General features: G+C 34.1%; 1 protein-coding gene across 4 annotated transcripts in view; it reads right to left on the reverse strand.

Moving 5' to 3' along the window:
• The window catches only part of PIK3C2A (phosphatidylinositol-4-phosphate 3-kinase catalytic subunit type 2 alpha), an 89543-nt gene that overhangs the window by 22821 nt on the left and 43996 nt on the right, over positions 1-22726 (reverse strand). For 3 of the 4 annotated variants that reach the window (XM_045557604.1, XM_045557607.1, XM_045557606.1), the window contains exons 5-19: positions 20856-20976; positions 19669-19780; positions 18345-18424; positions 18149-18212; positions 14994-15137; positions 13605-13653; positions 13314-13524; positions 11435-11557; positions 10127-10294; positions 6978-7089; positions 6469-6614; positions 4118-4306; positions 3587-3680; positions 3000-3094; positions 2463-2643 (exon numbers count right to left, since the gene is read on the reverse strand). In XM_045557604.1, coding sequence (XP_045413560.1) covers positions 2463-2643; positions 3000-3094; positions 3587-3680; positions 4118-4306; positions 6469-6614; positions 6978-7089; positions 10127-10294; positions 11435-11557; positions 13314-13524; positions 13605-13653; positions 14994-15137; positions 18149-18212; positions 18345-18424; positions 19669-19780; positions 20856-20976 — 1889 coding nt within the window. The remainder of the gene's footprint in view (positions 1-2462; positions 2644-2999; positions 3095-3586; positions 3681-4117; positions 4307-6468; positions 6615-6977; positions 7090-10126; positions 10295-11434; positions 11558-13313; positions 13525-13604; positions 13654-14993; positions 15138-18148; positions 18213-18344; positions 18425-19668; positions 19781-20855; positions 20977-22726) is intronic. The other variant, XM_045557605.1, reaches the window with a different exon arrangement.

Below are 22726 nucleotides of genomic sequence, written 5' to 3' on the forward strand. Positions count from 1 at the left end.
TTGCAGTGAGCTATGATTGCACCACTGCACTCTAGCCCAGGCAACAGAACAAGACCCTGTCTCAAAACAAAACAAAACAAAACAAAACAAAAACACAAAAAAGCACCACATAATTTATAATATTTTGTAATATTATGTGTCAAGAAATGAACTACAATTATATGTACCAAGATGAATTCTCTAAGATGAAGTAAAAAAGCAATGACTTTTTAAAAAAACTTTGTGTAAAAAAAGTATAATTGTTTAAAGAAATTAAAGAAGATCTAAGTAATTGAAAAGATACTCAGTGTTCATGAACTGGAAGACTTAATATTATTAAAATTGTAATATTTCCCAAATTAATCAACAGATTCAACACCATTCTTATCAAAATTCCAACTGCTTTTTTGCAGAAATGAACACCTTGATCCCAAAATTCACATGGACTTGCAAGGGACCCCTGAATAGCCAAAAATATCTTAAAAAAGAACTAAGTTGAAGGACTTATGTTTCCTGATTTCAAAACTTACTACAAAACTATGGTAATCAAAACAGTATGGCATAAGGATAGACACAGATGAATGGCATAGAATCAAGAGTCTAGAAATAAACTCACTTCTATAGTCAACTGATTTTTGACAAGGGTATCAAAACCATTCATTAGGAAAGAAGAGTCTCTTTAACAAAATGGTGCTAAGACAACTGGATAACCACACAAAGAAGAATAATGTTGGGCCCTTACATTTGATCACATACAAAAATTAATTTAAAATGGATCAAAGACCTAAATATAAGAGCTAAAACGATAAAAATTTTAGAAGAAAACACAGGTGTTCATCTTCATATCATTGGATTTGATGGATTCTTAGATAGGACACCAAAAGCATAAACAAAAGAAAACATAAACAGGACTTCATCAAAATTTAAAAATTTTGTGCACCAAAGGACACAAGTAAGAAAGTAAAAAGAAAACCTGCAGAAAAGGTAAAATATTTGCAAATAGTATATCTGATAAAAGTCTCATATCCAGAATATACAGAATAAAGAACTCTTACAACTCAACAATAAAAAAATAGTTCAATTAAAAAACAGGCAAAGGACTTTGAATAGACATTTCTCCAAAGAAGATAAACCAATGGCCAAGAAACACACGAAAATGTGTTGGCCATCATTAAACATTAGGGAATTGAAAATCAAAACCACAATATGATACCACTTCACACCCACTAAAATAGCTATAATCAAAAAACCAGAAAATAAATGCTGGTGAGGATGTGGAGAAACAGGAACCCTTATATATTGCTGGTGGTAATATAAAATGGTATAGTTGCTGCAGACACTAGAGTTTGATGGTTCCTCAAGAAGTTAAGCACATAATTACCACATGACCCAGCAATTCCATTCCTAGTTAAAGTAAAAACAAGTATTCAAACAAAAATTTGTACGTGAATAGTCACAGCAGCATTATTCATAATAGCCAGCATTAATCATAAATGGAAACAACCCAAATGTCCATCAACTAATGAATGAACAAAATGTGGTATATTCACAAAATGGAATATTACTCAAAGATAAAAATGCATGAAGTACTTAAACACGCAAGAACATGGATGAACTCTGAAATCATTATGCTAAGGGAAACAAACTAGACACAAAAGGCCATATATTATATGATTTCATTTCTATGTAGTGCCCAGAATAGGCAAATCTATATTGACAGAGAGCAGAATATTGATTACCTGGGGCTGGCAAGGGGAAATGGAGAGTGAGTGGTTAAATGGGTACATGCTTTCTTTTTGGTAAGATAAAAAAATTCTAGAATTAGATAGGGGCAGTGATTGTATAACACTGTGAATGTACTAAAAGCCACTGAATTGTACACTTTTAAATGGTTAAAATGGTGAATTTTATGTAATGTGAATTTTACCTCAGCAAGAACAAATGTGTATATGTATGGGTACATAATGCAATTCAGTTTCTGCTAAAAATTTTTTCAAAACCTCTAAAAATCTGCGCAAGTGTATATATGTGTAAGGTCACATAAAATGACCAGGAAGGACATACGGCAAACTATGAATGATAATTACCTACAGGGAAAAACTGGAAAAGTGAATTGAAAATGATAAAGACTTCATTTTTATCCTATAAACTACTTATCTGGACTTTTTTAAAATTAGCATTTACTCATACTTTCATTACTTTTTAATTACAAAAATTTTAAGAAAAATTAGTGAAAAAGAAATTCAAGAAAATTTTGATCAGAAAGGTGTTAGTAAGCATCCAAATTAAAAAGCATCAATCTTCTCAGTTAGTTTGTGAAATATTTTCCTATATATTTTAAATAACTTTTGTATTTACTCACCCTAAATAGCATAGTACAGTGTAGTTAGAGTTCTATTGGGAGTCTACTGATAAGAATAACAACTTACTGTGTCAACACCTTTAATATCAAAACATTAATGTTCCCTTTTATGGATACATACCTGTCTGGCTGATCCACTAGCCTGCCTTACTTTTTCCGCTACTCCTCCTAAAAGCTGTACGAGTTTCGTCTGCTTTAAAAGTTCTTCTCTGAGTCCTTTTCCTCCTACCGAGAGGAGAGCACCCAAAACATGTTCATACCGGGTACCAAATTGTGCATCATGCAGGGCATCCTTAAGAAGCCTAATACAGCAAAATATTTACGTCAGCCACTTCTGAGAACTTGATGAAACTCCCTCAAAAATCAATTTAACAAGTTCAATTTTTGATATGCAAGAATTTATTTTAAGCCATCTAAAAAACATATTCATTATTATAGAGCTATATAACATGCCATGTATTTTGCAATAGAAGGTTTTGTTATTTGTGGTTTTATTTCTAAGGACATAAAACTTCAGCTTCCTTAAAATAATGCCTTCAATAAAACATTTGGTATCCACAGTAAGTAGTCCTGGCATATCGTTTACACTTACAGAGTATGCCATCTCTGGAAATTCTAGGAATGGAAACAAGAATTGTAAATAAAATTTAAATCTTACCAATATAAATTGTGTGCTATCTGGATATTTCCCAATGCTCTGGACAGAAGGAAGCGCACTAATGAACTATTCAAGTAAATTTCATATTTCAAAGCCTATGTGTAAAAGAAAATAAGAATTACTAGTGGTAACACCTATAGTGAATTATTCAGATAAAAATATGAAAACAGAAACTATACAAAGTATTACTCTTATTGATGAAAGATGATACTTACAAAAATGAAACAGATGAATTAACTTAGGCCAAATTAATGAAACCAAGCACAAAAGTATAGACCTAGGGATAACATTCACTAGCTATGTTTAACTGACCAGTAAAGAAAAAAATCAAGGAGAAGCTCAAGTCTGGTTTGTTCTGAGACTCTAAAAAACCTGAGAACTGAAAATCCAGGTGCTCTATATACAATACACAAGTGGGGTAGATGATAATAGCGGGAAAAAATTCACACAAAATCCACATGCAATACCCCTCAACGTTCCCACACTACCAAACTACTTTTAATCAAAACAGAAGAGGGTTTCCTCAGCAAGTTCCCCTCAAAACTGTAGGGAAAGTAAAAAGGAAGATGACTTAGTAAAAAACTCACCTGCACAAACTGTGGAAGAAGATCTGTTAGCTCATCATCAGTAATGGCCTCGATCCAGGTCACAGCTAGAGATCTCACCTCCTGATCAGCAAATCTAGAAGGAAGTGGATTTTTTTCTAATGAAGCTGTATTTCTTGAAAACACAATCTCAATCTGTTCCTGACAAAGAATAAACAGCTCTTTATTCAAAACAATGTGTTTCTTCATTTTTAGGAAGAAAATCTTACTGTGCCATAGACTCAATTTTGGGATTATTTAGAAATCTTAAGTTTATAAAAATTAATTTTGGTCCATATCATAAAAATATAATAAATATTTCAAAATATACAACATAACCTTTTCTTTGGATTAATTTTAAATGACATGAAACGCTTTTTGGATAACCCCAAAACAAAGAATATGTTGGTATAAACATACATTTATATTGTACTGAATTGCTTTCAGGTTAAAGAAAGGGAAATACTCCTGCAACATAATACTTTACTGGAAAAACTGACAATAAAACAGAGCAAATAGATGTATTTGACTTACTTTGAATCAAGAAGTTCCAATGCAGTCAATGGGTACAATGGAGGCCACTGGTGAAGCAATGAGTAAGTTTTGGCAAGATTAACCCATTTCCAGTTTGGGGCACTTGCTAGTATTTTAGGAAGACAATTTGGGTATTTGAGGCAATAATAACGTTTCTCCCACAAAAAAGCTTTATCCTCTTTAGAAAGTCTGCATATGTAATAGAATTAAATTACTTCTCAGTGACATCAAAATGACATCATTTTATCTCAATGATTAAAAACACAAAGAAGAAATTTATTCATTTACGTAAGCCACTTCTTGGTAGAATCATTAATACTAACTTGGAACAGAAAAATGCAATATATAGCAAACACCACTAATTTACCTTAATTTGGGGATGAAAAAAAATCATTCTGCTTTGATAAAACAGCCTTAGTTAGGAAAATGAAGGATAATTCAGTACAACAGAAATTTACTGAACTCTAACCAGATGCCAGGCACTAGAAATTAGAGTTGAAAAACCAGATCCCATCCTAAGAGACAGGAAGGATTTTTATCCACTTCACACAAGTAAAATCAAATGCCATACAAAAAACAAATGCAACTATAAAATTTTAGAAGATGATTATATAGTTTGATACAGGAATATTCAAAATGAAAAGGACTCATTTTGAAGATTCTAATTCTATTTGTTTTAAGCTTAATGACAAATGTTTATTTGAATGAAACATTTCACTATTTTACTATCCATTTTTATATATATAATAAATGCACCAAAGCCAGACTCAATGGCTCACACCTGTAACCCCAGCAACTTTGGTAGGCCAAAGCAGATCGCTTGAGACCAGAAGTTCAAGACCAGCCAGGGCAACATAGCAAGACCCTGTCTCTACAAAAAATTTAAAAATTAGCCGGGTAGGCTGGGCGCGGTGGCTCACGCCTGTAATCCTGGCACTCTGGGAGGCCGAGGCGGGTGGATCGCTCGAGATCAGGAGTTTGAGACCAGCCTGAGCAAGAGCAAGACCTCGTCTCTACTAAAAATAGAAAGAAATTATCTGGCCAACTAAAAATATATATAGAAAAAATTAGCCAGGCATGGTGGCGCATGCCTGTAGTCCCAGCTACTCGGGAGGCTGAGGCAGGAGGATCACCTGTGCTTAGGAATTTGAGGTTGCAGTAAGCTATGACAGTGATACTACACTCCAGCCTGGGCAACAGTACAAGACCTTGTCTCAAAAAAAAAAAAAAAAAACAGCCACTGAAATGTATTCATTTCATGTGGTATACTAAAAAAAATTCAAATACTGCAAAACATGCATAGTGAAGTCTTTCTCTTTCCAACTCTCCTCCCCAGAAGCAACTGCCTAAGCTTGTGTACTCTTCCAGAGATTGTCTATTCATACAGAAGGATACATGAGGGTGTATGCAGATCCCTTTTTTCTTTTATGTTCACTCACGGTAATCAACTATATACACCATTCTGCTCCTTGTTTTCTTCATTTAACATATTTTACATATTAGTGCAAATAGCTATAACTTCATTCTTTTTATTTATTTTATTTTTTAGACCAAGGTCTCACTTTGTTGCCCAGGCTGGAGGGCAGTGGAACGATCATAGCTCACTGTGGCCTTCAACTCCTGGGCTCAACTGATCCTCTTGCCTCAGCCTCCCGAGTAGCTGGGACTACAGGTGCATACTATCATGCCAGGATAACTTAAAAAAAATTTTTTTTTAGAGACGGGGGTCTCACAACATTGCCCAGGATGGCTTGAACTTCTGGCCTCAAGCAATCCTCTTGTCTAAGCCTCCTGAGATGCTGGGATTACAAGGTGAGGCACTGAGCCTAGCTAACCTCATTCTTAATGGCTGCTTAGTTCTCCATTGGATGAATGTACATTTCCAATTAGTTTTTCAGTAATCCAAATAAATACTTCAATAAACATTCCTGTCTACATAAGAAAATATAAAAGGGTTTTCACTACTATATATTACTGGAAGGGCTATTGGTGGGTCACCTTTATAGGCTTGCCTGCTCATACTTTGTCTCCTTTACTCCTGAATAGTTGATCTTAATCTTATTAATATGAAAACATTCTTTATGGATTAAAAAAATTTATTGACATTTATTCCAAATATCGTTCTCAGTCTGTTGTATGCCTTTTGATCAAGTAAAAAGTTTGACTTGTACAATTTTCTAAACTTTTATGAAATCATTTAGTCTTTTATACAATTAAATAAGTTAAATAGAAAACTTTCCATACCAAGAGTGCTGATAAATCATGAACTAAATCAGGGCATTTAATATAAATCTTTAACTTGAGCTGTCCATTGTAGGAGATACCCAGGCAAAACAGAATAAACAGCATACCCAAGTGATGAATCCCTGTGAAGAATATCAAGAAGTTTTCCCTTTATATCATTTTCCAGTGTTTCTAAGTTGTGTTGCTGTATAATGCTTCTGTCAAATTGAGGAGTTGTATAAATAATATCAAATGTAGGAGAAGGAAAATCAACCTTAAAAATTTAACAGAAGTTGATCAAATGAATGGCACATTAACTTCTTTAAGAAAACTGATTTTTCTAAGCAATCAGGGTGGAACTGAGATTGAATATTAAAGTAATGCTTCTTGTCTTTTTGTTGAAGGTGATTACCGTTGCTGGTAATTCTAAATAGCACATATATATTTTTTGGGATGGGTACAGTGCATGTTTTACTGCTTCTCAGAAATATCAATATTTAAATATAGGATAGATCCTGAGATTAAAACAAGGTCAATTAGGTTTCTTTAAGAACACCACACATCATGGTATATACACACACTCTTTATAAAGAAATTTAAATTTTAAGCCTTTCCATGTGTCAGGAAATACCATTACCTGCAACACTATTCTTTCCATGACGTATCCTTTTTTGGGGACTGTTCCAGGAATAGAATTTGTAGGTGATGAAGTCCAAAGGTATAGAAGTTTAGTTCCACAAGTTAAAAACCTTCATGAATGTAAAAAGAATACTCTGATTTCCATTTTAAAAATTCAAAATTTACAACCCATAGTAATGAATTTGAAATGTTAGTATTCCACACATTTAAGAACACATCAGAAGTCACTTCCCAAATTGTAATGAGATTTAAGGTAAATGTATCTGAAATGTGGGGTGGGAATAAAGAGGGAGAATGAAAGAATGTATCTTAAGAGGAATGGTGGTGAGGACAGAACATAAGAAGGGTAAAGACTCAGAAAACAACTTCTATAAATAGGAAGGTGAAGGACAGTCTTTGAAGAGTTTCTACAAAGAAACACATCTCAAGGGGGTGGTATGGATTACAGAACTGCTTTCTGACTTTTACCATCAGAACCAAAATACATGCCAAGAAAACTGCTACCTATTTTGTGGCAAAGCACCAATCATTTGAGATGAGAAGTTACATCTGTGCCCTCAATCAGCGGTTAGCGAGCCTTTTCTGTAAAGGGGCACAGTAAGTATTTTTGGCTTTGTGGGCCATACAGTCTGTGCTGCAGAGATTCAACTCTGCTATTACAGTGCAAAGCAGCCATGAACAATACATAAACAAATATATGTGCTACATTCTAACAAACTATATTTATAAAAACAGTGGGCTCAAGTTTGCTAAACCTTGCTCTAAACTATGAATGAAAACATTTATTCTATTATACATAAATGAAAATATTTATTCAAAGATATTGATATATCTTTACACAGAAAAAATTTCTAAGAAATAAGATATAAAAAAGCAGGAAACTATAAACTTTGTCAAATCCTTGTTCATTTTATTCAAACACCAAATATCCTTTCCAAAACTATACTTCAGCTTTATTTTTATTATTTATTTATTTATTAGGTTTTTTTTTTTTTTTTTTTTTTTTTTTGAGACAAGAGTCTCACTCTGTCACCCTGGTAGAGTGCAGTGGCATCACTGTCACTCACTGCAACCTCAAACCCCCAAGCTCAAGCGATCTTCGTGCTTCAGCCTCCCAAGTAGCTGGGACTATAGGCATATGTGTACCACTACACCTGGCTAGTTTTTCTATTTTTTGTAGAGACGGGATCTTGCTCTTGCTCAGGCTGTTCTTGAACTCCTGAGCTCAAGCAATCCTCTCAACCTCAGCCTCCCAGGGTGCTAGGACTACAGGCATGAGTCATCAAGCCTGGTCTGAATTTTTTCATTTTTAATATTTGTTTTATCTTTTTTTTTTTTGAGACAGAGTCTCGCTCTGTCACCCTGGCTAGAGTGCAGTGGCATCATCATAGCTCACGGCAACCTCAAACTCCTGGGTTTAAGTGATCCTCCCACCTCAGCCTCCTGAGTAGCTGGGACTACAGCTGGGTGCCACCACGCCCAGTTACTTTTTCTATTATTTGTAGAGATGGAGTCTCACTCTTTTTCAGGCTGGTCTCAAACTCCTGACCTCAAATGATCCTTCCACCTTGACTTCCCAGAGTGCTAGGATTACAGGCGTGAGCCACGGTGCCCAGCCTTAATTGTTTTATCTTAGGTTAAATAGATCCATTATTAAATCATTTCCCAAACTGTCCCCTGGAACACAGTGTTTCAAAAGATACATTCTAGAACAACAAAAGAGTGTCATACTATCAGATAAGTTTGAGAATGTCAATATAGGATAATAGTTAAGAACACAGACCCTGTAGCCAGACTACCTGGTTCAAATCCCAATTCCACCACTTATTAGTTAAGTACCCTGGAGAAAGTCACTTAACCTCTGTACTTTGATTTCTCCCTCTATAAAAAGGGATAATAACAACACCTACCTCACAAGGCAGTTGTGAGGAAAATAGGATATGTGTACAGCATTCAGACTAATACCTCGTATATAGTAAGTGCTACATGTGTTTGTTATTACAGTAAACGTCATAAAACATAAATTGACTTCTTGACTATAAAACTTTACAGATGCTTTAATATGCTAATGTGTATTATCTATCACCAGAATGTTCCCATGTGCTGAATATAACATATCCCAAACTTCTTCTATTTTTTTTCCCCTTTAGGAAGAACTTTGATCATCTCATGAAACCTATTATTACTTAGAACATAATTAAAATACTCAGCTGAAAGGCTAGATAGATCTCACCATCCCATTAGCTATTAATTGACACAAAGCTCAAAAGGAATTCCTTTACTCCCAAGGATAAGGGAAAGAGTCCTCAATAGGTTTCTGAACATGTATCGGGCCTTTGGAGATTAAAGACCACAGGCTCATGGTAGTAAGGGATAGATTAGTAAGGGAAAGAGAATTAAGAAAGGGAATAATGTGCAGCTATAGATTCTCTGAACTGGAGAACAGTAAGAAAGGGATGAAAAGAGCAAAAATGAAGTTCTTTTATTAATATCAAGGGAATTTACAAGACAAAGAATTATGAGAATAATACTGTACTTTATAAATATGGCAGTTAAAGAGTCATTGGCAGGCCAGGTGTGGTGGCTCATGCCTGTAATCCTAGCACTCCGGAAGGCCGAGGCAGGAGGATCCCTTGAGGTCAGGAGTTTGAGTCCAGCCTCAGCAAGAGCAAGACCCTGTCTCTACTAAAAATAGAAAGAAATTAGCCAGGCAATTAAAAATAGAAAAAATTAGCCGGGCGTGGTGGTGCACGCCTATAGTCCCAGTTAGTTGGGAGGCTGAGGCAGGAGGATCACTTGAGACCAGGAGTTTGAGGTTGCTGTGAGCTAGGCTGATGCCACGGTACTCTAGCCCGGGCAACAGAGTGAGACTCTGTCTCAAAAAAAAAAAAAAAAAAAAAAAAAAGAGTCATTGGCAAACATCCTCTGCATACCCATTCAGGTATGTTCAGACTTAAAGCACAATAACTTTGTCTGGTTTCCTCTTATCTGTGTCTCTGAACTGGCCTTTTATCCCATTGGAAAAACTGAGGCAGCACATTTGCTCATGTATGTCATTGTCGCTCCCCATAGCCCCTTGTCTTCCAGCCAATTCTGATGTACAGATGTGTCCACAGTAACTCACTGTCACAATTCAGTAATACTTACCGTTTAAAGTCAAACAGAGGTAAAGAAACTTTGCCCAAAGCTTCTGGCCCCTTTCTCTGCTTATTACAATCAGGGGAACTTCCACTGCTCTGATTTAAAATTCCAAAAAGAGTAAGGTGAAGAAGTGATTCTAATGGTAATTGTGATATCTGGATGGGAAAAATAATTCTATGGAGGAAAAAATGTATTAATAGAAAGAGCAAGTTAGATTGAATGTGAAGTTTAACCCTTTAATGAGACTGACAATTTTAGGTGTTTTATTTGATTTATCAAGTAATCTTTAATCCCAAGTAAACTTTAGCTAAATAGTAAGCTGGGCTAATTTGTACTGTTAAAAATTTGGAATAAACAAATTTTATCTAAATCTAAATCTAAACTAAATAATCTAAATCTAAACAATCTAAACTTTCAAAATATAACATTTCCTTCTTTAAAAACTTATAAGCACTTTTACTTAATTTCCAGGCTTACTTAATTACATCAATTTCCAGGCAAAATAATGGTAGTCATTTTTATTTCTTATTCAAAAAACTAGATGAATGTTTATGAGCATTTCTGTTTGGGGATGTAAGTGGGCACATATATACACAAACAGACATATATGTTTACCAGTGCATTGTTTTTCAAAGTCTGAAAGAATTAAAACACGAGGTTGATGGTGGTCACTCTTGAGATACTAAGTGTTGAAAAGAGTGACCTTGTTACCTCATATGCAGTTTTGTGTTATTTGATTGCTTTCACATATATTATTTTGCAATTTAAGAAATAAGAGAGAAAAATAGGAAACCATTTAATACATGTGGAACAAATACCAAAAGTTGAACTGCCTATCTGTCTAAATAATGAGAATTCCCTGAGTTTAAAAACAGTATTTTAAAATTATTAGTATAAAATATCTTCTACATAGATTTAAGACAATTTTTTTTTTATTATCTAGTAATCAAGGGCCAGGATTGTTATATAGCATTACAGAATAAATACTAAAGTAAGCAATGTTATAGAACACCATCTTTTTAGAATTTTATGTAAATTTATATTTTAACTTGATAATGTCTAAAAAGAATAGCATGTTTTTGCAATTTAGTGATACATAGGTTTAAAAGAGTATTTCAGATTTTTAAAAGAGAATTTCAGTCTGTTCTGTAGAACAGACTCTATAGACTCTTCATATCTAGAAGAGACCTTAAGACAGCAGTAAGAAGTTAATGAATTTCAATGAAAACAGTAATAAAAATTAAAGCTTGGATGTATACATTGAAAAAAGAACAGGGCACACTGAAAGAATAAAAAGCCAGAAATTGCACTTACAGTTCATCCCATTTAATAAGATAGAAGAAATTCTTATAAGTGCCAACCTTCTTTGATTGAATAGGTTTAAAAAGATCCTTTCCATTGTGAGACAGGGAGCATATCAAGTAGTATTTTTCATAACTGAGGGAAAAAATAGTTTAATTTGATTTCTATCTTGATAATATAAATTAGCTAACTAATATAAATACATTAGGGTATTCTTCCCCCAAAGTGACTAATCTATGAAATAATATGGTCACTATTCATTTGAATTTTTAGAAATCCATCTCAAATTTAACCATTGCAAATTCTATGAAAATAGAGAAGAGGTATAGCAAAGGGGGTACACAGGAGAACATATGTCCCTATGTACCAGTTTAAAGTGATGCCATAATGACACCAGCTAGAGAATTTATTTAAATTTTGTGTTCAGTTAGTTACTAGCTTTAGATTTTAGTTGAATGACACTGAATAATGTATTTAACCATTTCTAGGTAAATTCTAGGAAGAAAGAAGACAAACAATACCTTCTCTCAGTGTCATTTTCCTTTGCTAAGCTACTGAAATAGAACACATTAATAGTGTATGGACTTAACTTACATTGAGCCAATCTTCCTAGTCTATTGGGATGCTTCCATCCATGGGGACAGATGCTATTGTATTCTCTCAGACAGCAGTGACTTGGCCAACAATTATTATCAAGTACAGAGGCAGTTAGATAACAGTAAGGTAATTTTGTAAGGCAGGAGTCTTAGGTTCAATAAAATAGTATTCTACTCATATTCTAACTTACTGCTAGGCTTATATGTTAACCATTTTGTTCATATGTACAATCTATTTATTATTCTAAATATATTTCAAATCAAATTTCATTGGTTCACAAAATACCCCTAAGCTAACTGATTACTTTTCTCAACTTCATCCCACTTGCCTTCATTTACTTCAGCACTTTATTAACTTTCTTTCCACCTTAATTATCACTGTTTTCTGTGTTGTCTTTCACTGGGTATTTGTTCTTCACACTAGTGTCCCTAAATTAATTTTCATGTGTGTATGTATATGGAGGATGAGGAGGGCATTATCCCTGCAAATATTTTTAAAAATGAAATACCTTCGGACAACAGAACTGCCCATTTAAATGCAAGTTCTAGGAAGGCAGAGGTTTTTTGTTCCCTTATGATTCCCAGTACTAAAAACACTGCCCATATATGGTGCTCAGTAAATATTTATTGAATGAGTTAAAATACCATTTTCAAGTCATTATGTTATTTTTTAATTTAAAGCTCACTTTAAGCAGAATTTATTTTTGGTACCTCTTCTATAGGCTTTACTTCATAGCATTAAGCTATTATGAAACTACTTTCACTAAAAGTATCATTTCAGACTTTTCAGTTCCTATTAGTCATTTTCAAATAAATTAAAATTGGCAAAATTTGCTATAATGCCTTTATGGCATTGACAAAATCAAAAAGTGAAAGCCTGTTTTAAAATTTCAATAGAAGAAATATGTAGACTTCAAAGCTTAGCAATCAGTAAATTTAAACTACTAAAGGGGGAAAAAAAGTCTTGAAATCCAGTCCCATTACACTCTGTTTTAAATTACTCTGGTTCTAATGGAAAGGCAGAAAGAACAGCAGTCTTATATTGACTTACTAATTAACATTTGCTCTGGTAAGTTTCAACATATATTTTCCTGTCCTTTTTGCATGTAAGAGCTATATTTTTTAACTGTAATAGCTTCAAACATCTCTATAATTTTTATGAAAACCACAAAAGAATCTGCTTAGTCTTGTATCATCATTTAAAATGCTAAAATAACAATAGTTGCTGACATTTTATAAGATTAGAATAGCTTCTAGATAAAGCTGTGCATATTTTCTTTTAAACAGTTACTTACTTTGATACCCAGTTACTTGAAATTCCATGTGCAGCAAAAATAGTAAACTGGAGCTGTTCTGTTGTAGTCCATGCTTCTTTGATGTTCCTGTTACTTTGGGCACAGTCTGCAGGACTCCTACCAGAATTTGCATGGAGTCTGAGAAGATCATAAATTGCTGCAGTTAATTGGTCCATGCTTACTTGAACAGGATTTTCAGGATTCAGTGAGCCTAGATTTAAGTAAAATATTAATATAATTCTCTGAAAAAGTAATGACAATTGCTCTAATTCAAAGAATTTAAACACATACCCCGAATTGAACTCTGGCTAGTATCTCCTCCTCCAGACAATGAAGTCATCTGCACACACACAGACATGTTAGACAGAAAATTGCCCATGACATAATATAAAATGTTTACCTTTATCTTCAATATATTCAATTAAATGCTATGTCAAAGAAACCCTTCCCAAGGGAAACCTCCCAAGTGTCTGTAAACAGTCAGTTAATAACAATACAATAAAGAATGCAAAAAGAAAGAGAAAAACCCAAAATAAATACATGACTTTTAGTATCAAGAAAATCAAAGTGAAAATTACAACAAAATATCAGAAACACAACAGTCTCCCTTGTTAAACCAATTAAGTAATTAGTATTACTTAATTACTTAATATTAATTAATTAAGCCCAGAAGTGATAAGTACACTATTATAGTATTTTATTTTCCATTGGTTGCTCTATAATAGCGTACCAATATCCTTAAAGAAAAAAAAACCTAGAACTCCATTTATTACCATTTGATGACTCAAAAAAGTTTCTATAATTATTTAAATTGAGCTCCCCTCCCACCTACTCTCTGCTCCTTTATCCAGCAAATGAGTAAAATAAATGGAAACCTCAGACATTAGGGCCATGGTAGTTAATCACCTCCAAGTGATTTCATATTTTTTTTAACATCTAAAAGATGCACAAAATAATAAAGTAGAAATAAAGAAACCCAAATCTCCATATACCATCTGAATAGGATCCCTTTCAGAATGCATGGACTGAGTTATCTCTTAGATATCAAGGGACACACCATCAACACGACTTTTCCATTTTTTAAATTTATGGTGGCTGTTGAGGTCCACCTCTTCTTTCATCCTTCCCATCAAAGATATAAACACTCCTATGAACAGAGTTAATTAAATCCCCATGGAAATACCAAAAGGGAGAGCTTTTATTAAAAGCACAGTATGACATAAAGAGAAGGCTCCTAACCTTGCTGCTTCTGAGGCAGTAAGTCACTACTTCTGAGGCTTCTTGGTCTTTTTTCAATAGGGAGCGGTATGATCCAAAGCAGAATTTCTGCCCGCTGGCAATCAGACATTTCTATGCAGAGGGCGAAATGATAGCTACTACCTTCCAGGTGCTCCAAGCTTAGTATCTACCTTTAAACCTCCAATCAACTCATTTATGACAGAGGTCTCCCTCTACACACAAAAGGTTCACCTAATTCAATGTCATCTCTCATAAAGCAGCCTATCTCCTTACCAAGGAATCCCCACCTAACCAAATAAGTGACTGAATCAACTCAAAAGTAAAAGCCAAAGTTAAAATGGTAATATTTTGCCCAGCAGAAGGCCGAAACCTCCCAGTTTAAGTGATAGATGCTCACTCAAGTACATATTGCAACAAATGCTACTTACTAAAAATACTCACATCAGCAGTTTTACTCTTTGGAAGATTAACGGCTCTCTTTAGCTTCTTTACTGATTCTGTAATGGCAAGAGTCTCTACACCATCTAAAGCACTACAGATTTTTCTTACAGCTTTAATTACTTGATCTACTGCTCGGTGCTGGTTCTTTAAAAATAAAAAATAAAATAAACGTAAGTAAGTGAAATTTAAAGGACCAATTTCAGAGATGAAGTAAAAAACTAGATATTTTAGACATGCCTAACAGATATCCTCTACTCTTTTGTGATGAAAAAGAAAAGAAAAAAAGATAGCTTTTCAATTATATAGTTTATTTTGGAGTAGGAAAAAGCAAGGCTTGATTAATTTTCACTTTGTCTGACACAATTATGCAAATGCCATTAATTTCTTATTAGAACCAAAAGTATAAGCAATAAATTAGTAGCAAATTACTAAAACTAGAACTATATTTTAATTCTCATTTGTGAATAATTTCCACATTGAAAATAATCCTTCTCTTCCTTCTGCAAAAATTTGGTATCAAAAACCAACTTCTTCAGAGGTTGGTCACATATTAATAACACAGGGCAACATTAACTTTTAAGCATCATTTACATCTATACAACCATTACTTTATAAGTTTTAGCTGATAAAAAAAACTTGAGGACAATTCTTCTGTATCATGCCATCACAGTTGATTTCACCATGATCCAAAAGTATACATGTACTAAAATATTGTAAAATCACTTACCTGATGAGAAGAATTTAAAAATTCTTCTCTACTCTTAATGAGAAGTACATACCTCATTAAGAAACCTATTCATTAATTCATAAAACATTTACGCCAAACTTTTATGCCAAGTACTGTTAGAATGGGCTGAAACTCAGTACTATACCATCCCTTAAAAATTTAAATTTTTCCACCCTTAAGGCTTGGCTAGCATATACTGAATATTCCCTTCACCTTCAAGCTTAAATGAAACCACCTAATTTTCTAAAACACCCAATTACCCTGAAGTCCTCAGGGCCAGAAGCTGTTTTCTGGCACCCCATTTTTGCTTACTTGACCTATATTCTGCTTCCTTTTACTCTACCTTCATGCAAAAACCTTTCCAGTTTTGACACTCAGGCCATTTTCCTATACCATTCTATATCATTCTTTATATGCCAATTATCAATTCATTATCCATCAGTTTCAAAATCTACTCTTCTTTTGCTCTACTTCGTGTTACTAGAGCTAGACCCTATAAACAATGTTAGGTTTTGTCAATAGAACACACAGAAGAGACACTCGCATGCAAGAACATTAGGAAGATACTTCCCATCCGGATTCCAGTCCTCTATTTTTTAAAATTCAGCGTTAGAGCTCAGTGTTCCTCATAGACCAGTTCTACTTGCACCCTCAGGCCATGCTCTTCATATCTGATAGCTCTAAATAAAGTCCTCTAGCAAGTTTCTTTGCCATAGGCAACGTGTGTGTTCCTGTGGGAGAGGCTAAATTTTGGTCTGGGGTTGGGGTAGATAGAGGTCTTAGCATAAGTTCTTAGAGTTTCTTCACTGTCCATTTTTCCTTAGCCTAGAGGTGACAGCAGCTTTTTTACATTTGCTATTTCGAGAACCCTTAAAGTGGGGCTGGCAAATTTTTTCTTTAAAAGGCCAGTTAGTAAATATTTTAGGCTTTGTGGGCCATACAGCCTTTGTCACAATTCAACTCTGCCATTAAGATGTGAAAACACAGACAATACATAAGCAAATGACCATGGCTGTGATCCGATAAAACTTTATTTGCAAAAATGGGGAGCAGATCAGATTTGGTGTTTGAGCCAGAGTACACCAACTCCTGTCTTACCAGTCCTCTTTCACCCATTTGAATAGTTAACCATCTTTTACTAATTAACAATTCTTTAAATTACCCTGTTCAAATAACTAGTATAGTTTCTGTCTCCTGACTGGCCCACACTGATATGCCTTCCTACTCACATGTGGTCATCCCCCAATGCATGCCATATTTTTGCTCTGGATATTTATCTGAGTTTCTACCCTATATCCTGTAATAAAAGCTTCAGTTCCATAAATGTTCATGTGGAAAATTCACAATATCTTAAACCCCAAAACTGTACCCTGTCAGTGCCTTAACTACAGTATCATACTCTGATCACAAGCTCCTTTGCTTCTAGCCCTCACACCCTCATTCTGACCAAACTCTCTCCTCTGCTTCTTCTACCACACAGCCGAGTACTTCTAAGAAAATCTCACAACCACATAGAACAGTCCCCAATTTCAGCAGGAACAGTCCCTGATTTGAGCAGGAACCTCCATGCCACTCAGCATTTCCTTCATCTGTCCTTGGTCAGCAATCCTTCCCCTTTCCCATAGAATATTAAACCAAACCATCATTCTTTGCTTCAAAACCCCTATTGCCATCCTAACTTCATTTTAGCAAAATGAATTAACATCTCATCTCCAGAAACTAAAGGCCAGGAGCAATCAAAACTTCTCCAACTTCCTAACTGGGTGTAGTGGCTCACGCCCATAGTCCCAGCTACTCAGGAGGCTAAGGTAGGAGAATGAATTGAGCCCAGGAATTTGAGGCCAGCCTGGGCAACACAGCCAGACCCCATCTCTTAAAGATAAAAACAAACAAAAATACTTTCGCAATTTCCTGACCTCCTGTTAATAAGCTGGGTCAGAAAATAAGACATCAAACATCAAAATCAAGAATATATTAAATCCCTGGTGTACAAAAAAAAAAAAAAAAGAATATAGTTTTTCCTTTTTTTTTTTTTTAATTAAAGAGACAGGGTCACGCTATGTCACCCAGGGTGGAATGCAGTGGTGTGATCATAGCTCACTGCAACTTCAAACTCCTGGGCTCAAGTAATCCTCCTACCTCAGCCTCCCAAGTGGCTAGGACTACAGGTGTGTGCCACAACACCCAGCTAAGTTTTTAATTTTTTTGTAGAGACAGGGTCTTGCTATGTTGCCAGGCTAGCCTCAAAATTCCTGACCTCAAGCAATCCTCCCACTTCAGCCTCCCAAAGTGGTGGGATTATAGGCACACCATCTTGCCTGGCCTAAAAATTATAGTTTTAAAAGTCCTAAAATATTTAACCCAATGCCAACACTAGCATTGGAAACAAGAATCTTTAAATCATGTCAAAATGTAAATTAAGACTTACTTCAATTTGAAGAGCCAACTCCACTTGGTTGTGATAAGAATCTAAGAGTTCTTCAACAGGGTGTCTGAAAGAAAGCACAGTTACTGTGGCTGAAGAGCACTATATACAAAAATGATTGTTTTAATCACTGAAAGAAATGTATTCACATCCAAAAACAAAGTTTGAAAACCTGTAATTAATGCTTTGGATGCTATACCTTGTTATGACTTCTTTATAAGGTTTTTCTATTTGATGTAGGTGTTTGTTCAAATCCACAGGTGTTGAATCATCTTCTGCCTAAACAAACACATATACACAAATGTTTACCAAAAAAAAAAATCAAGTCCACTCCTTGGTCTTTCTATTGTCAAATTAAATATAGTTAAGTATGTGATGAAATATTGAAATTAAAGTGATTTTTTCAGAACTGAAGAAAAAATACTATCAGAATTAAATATTTATAATTGACTCAATTATAAAAGTGACTGGAAAACATAAATGCTTTTAAGTCTAGTTTCTGATATATAAATAGCTCTTAAAGCAAAAATTACTTCTGCCTATACAGAGAGAATTAGAGAGCTAAAAATACTTTTAAAGATGGCAGACAGCCAAATGAAGGTGGGATGGAGATCAGATGGGGAAGATATCACTTCAATTTCTGTATTATTTTTTCTAATGATAATCAAGTTTCCTCCCGCTCCCTTCCAACTCCTAATAAACAAGGTACTGGTCTTCTATCGTAAGTCCACATTATGTAAATGTAGTTAAAAACATAATTTGTTAAGAAACTGAAAAGTTACTAATGACTGCCAAAATGTACTGAATTTTGTGAAATACTTTCCACCCAAATGAAATAAATTCTACCTAACATAGAAGCAAAATCTAAGAAAAGAAAACCAAGAAAAACGAAAGTAGAAATGACTGGTATTTTTCCATCTAAAATTCTACCAAATGAAGAGTAACTCTCTTTAGAGATTAAAACTTCACTTATAAATTCATCAAGGGTTTATACAGTAATACAATGGCTAAATTTCCTGCATTGTATTTTGCTTTAACCTCAAAAAAAAGTACTGAACCTTTTGTTTTTTAAGAGCATCCACCTGCTGAAGTACTGGACTTTTAAAACAAGGAATTAGTTTTCATTTTTTGAGAAATAATTTATTTTTCTCAGTTTGGTACAAAGGTCAATATGGACCTTCCCCTCCCCCCCAACCCATATTTAGTTTTCAAAATCTTTCCTTAATCCTCATTTTCCTTGACTGACCCTGATGTTTTCACTTGTATGTAAAACTATTACAAATCAAACTTTTAATTCCTCCACTTTGATTTTCAAATATGCCTCTGCCTCTGAGGAGTATGCTATCTAAACCTCCATGAATGAAAATCTCCGGAATCTGCTTGAAAAGAATTTCTGTTGATGATGATTTCCTCACCCCATTCCAATCCAGAATTCTTGAAAAACGTACAAATTAAAAATTCGTTAATTAACAGAATTATGGAGATTCAACCAAATGCAAATCAGTTATAAAATACACACTTACTATTCGGGCCAGATTTTGGCACATGGCACTGAAGGTCAAGAGTTGTAGTCTAATCTCTGTGTCCCATTTTCGACAGTTTTGAATATGTTCATGACTTCCAAGACAATGGTTACTGTTAAAATATATTAATTATTCACTATACTACTCAAATTAGAAACTATAGAGGTGAGAGTAAAATATAAGTTACATCTGAATCAGAAATTGAAAAGAATGGTAAAATACAGAGATCACTTTTTAACCAACTGTGAGCATTTAAACAGAGGAATTATTCTTTATGAGAAGAGTCAAAGTGAAGAAGAGGAAGACAAAGATGAAGAAGGAAATACGAAAAATAAGGACAGGGCATTTCTAATAGTCTAGGAGAATGAAATCTATAAAACAATTAGACTAAATGCTAGATATAACAAATTACCCAGTTAAGAAAAAGATTCACATAATTATTATTTTAGGCAACTAAAAACAAATTACAGCTGACTACTGTCCATAAAGTAACAGTGCATGACATAAAAGGAAAATGGAGTCTGTAATAATGTGACTATTAGGCCGGGAGCAGTGGCTCATGCCTGTAATCCTAGCACTCTGGGAGACCGAGGCAGGTGGATGGTTTGAGCTCAGGAGTTCGAGACCAGCCTGAGCAAGAGCGAGACCCCGTCTCTACTAAAAATAGAAAGAAATTAGCTGGACAACTAAAAATATAAATAGAAAAAATTAGCTGGGCATGGAGGCACATGCCTATAGTCCCAGCTACTCAGGAGGCTGAGGCAGAAGGATCACTTGAGCCCAGGAGTTTGAGGTTGCTGTGAGCTAAGCTGATGCCACGGCACTCTAGCCCAGGCAACAGAGTGAGACTCTGTCTCAAAAAAAAAATAATGATAATAATAATGTGACTATTGACTCTTTACAAAAAGAAAAAAACATTACATTCACTTATTAATCAATTACCTGCAATTCCTCCTGTATAAGACTATAAACTTCCTAAGGGAATACCAGGTCTTACCTATCTCTGAAATCTTACCGCTGTCTTAGACATGACATCTTAGACATAGTATATCTCAATACAAGTTTACTAATCCAATGAATCAACTCAAATAGGACCGAATGTATTTTTTTATTATAAATTTAACTTAAAAAATTCCTAATTAAAATGAAATTTTCAAAGATATTGTTCAGTAGGTATATGAACTTACTTCTGTAGCACTTCCTCTTGACCACAAACTTTCAGAACATAGCTGCCAACATCTACTTGATTCAAGTCATCATGTACCCAGCAAAGGGCTTGCATTATAATGATTTCTACAGTAGAACTCACTGTAAAAGAGTTAGTCATCATTTTCATTTTATTCATGTACCTCTAAGTATATACTTACACAAGACCGTACAAGACTGTGTAATCTAAGATAGCACTGTATTTGCAATTCAGAAGCCAAGTAAGAAAAAAAAAAGAAACAAAAAAGAGAAGACAAAAAAAAAAACAGAAAAAAAGAAAAAAAAAATAAGATAGCACTGTACAATAGAAATATAATGTAAGCCACATATGTAGGCCACATATATAATTAAAAATATTCTAGTAGCCACACTGAAAAAAGTAAAAGGAAAGAGGTCAACTAATTTTAATAATATGTTTTATTTAACCTAATATAGTTGGTACCCCCATCCATGAGTTCTGCATCCGTGGATTCAATTGACCTCAGATGGAAAATATTTGAAAAGAAAAAAATTGTATCTGTACTGAACATGTGCAGACTTTTTGCCTTGTCATCATCCCCTAAACAATATAGTACAGCAACTATTTATACAACATTTACATTGTATTATATATTATAAGTAATCTAGAGATGATTTAAAGTATATGGGAGGATGTGCATAGATTATTTGCAAATACTATGCCTTTTATATCAGAGATTTGAGCATCCTAGATTTTTGGTATAGAAGGGAGGTCCTGGAACCAGTACTCCACAGATGACATTTAGCAGTATCTAGCAAACAATTATTTAAAATAAATTATAAGAAAAAGAATCACTATTTTAAATGTTTGACATGTGCCCAGTAAATTTTCCAATGAAGAATAAAAATATAGCAAGTAGCAGTACTGTTCAATTATCATTCTTGGCAAAAGATGGATACTAAGATTACAACACATTAAAAACTTTTAAAGTTACCTTTAAAGTAACCTATTTCTATACTTAAAGCTTCTATGTTTAATTTTTAAAAGAGAGTGATCACATTAAAACTACATGAAAATCAGCGGCTTGGCAGAAAAGGCCTCTATCTAATATAATAACCTCTAATATAATAGCTACATTTCTGAATAGTCAAATGTAAGGTGACATTTATACTTTGAACACCCAAATCACTTCTACCATAATTTGGTTACATTTCCTAACACAGGTATACATTATAAATGTACACATTTATGAATAACCAAACAACAGACATTTGAAATACTTCAAGATTAGTCAGATTTAATGCAGTAAGTCAAAATTTGATACAATTTAAGACATTTGCTATCAATGCTTACTCATGTTTATTTTAATCAAAATGCCCACTGAACTTTTGAACTTTAGTATTAATTCTCACTGCATACCTAAATGATTCCCAAAACAAAAATTTAAGGTAGTTTCCTTTAGAAACTAAAAGAATGACTGTTACAGTTGGCTAACATTTTTCTGTTTCAGATTTGTATTTTTTCATATGGCCTTCAAAAGTACAAAGCTAGAAAGAATGTATCCAAATATTGGACATATTCCTAGTCATAACCTTATTAAGAAAAACAATGGCATAATTCTTAGACCAAAGTACTATAGAAATATAGGATCTTATTCCACTGTTGGCATCCCGTTAAAATAATACACATTACGAAATGTAATAAACTCTGAAAGAAATAAAAGCAGTTTTAAAAACTATAACAGGCTGGGTATAGTGGATTACGCCCATAATCCCAGCACTTCGAGAGATCCAGGCAGGAGGATCATTTGAGGCAAGGAGTTTAAGACCAGTCCAGGCAACATCGTGAGACCATCTCTACTAAAATTTTTAAAAATTAGCCAGGCATGGCAGC

Source organism: Lemur catta, chromosome 7, assembly GCF_020740605.2.
Source record: "Lemur catta isolate mLemCat1 chromosome 7, mLemCat1.pri, whole genome shotgun sequence".
Lineage (NCBI taxonomy): Eukaryota > Metazoa > Chordata > Mammalia > Primates > Lemuridae > Lemur > Lemur catta.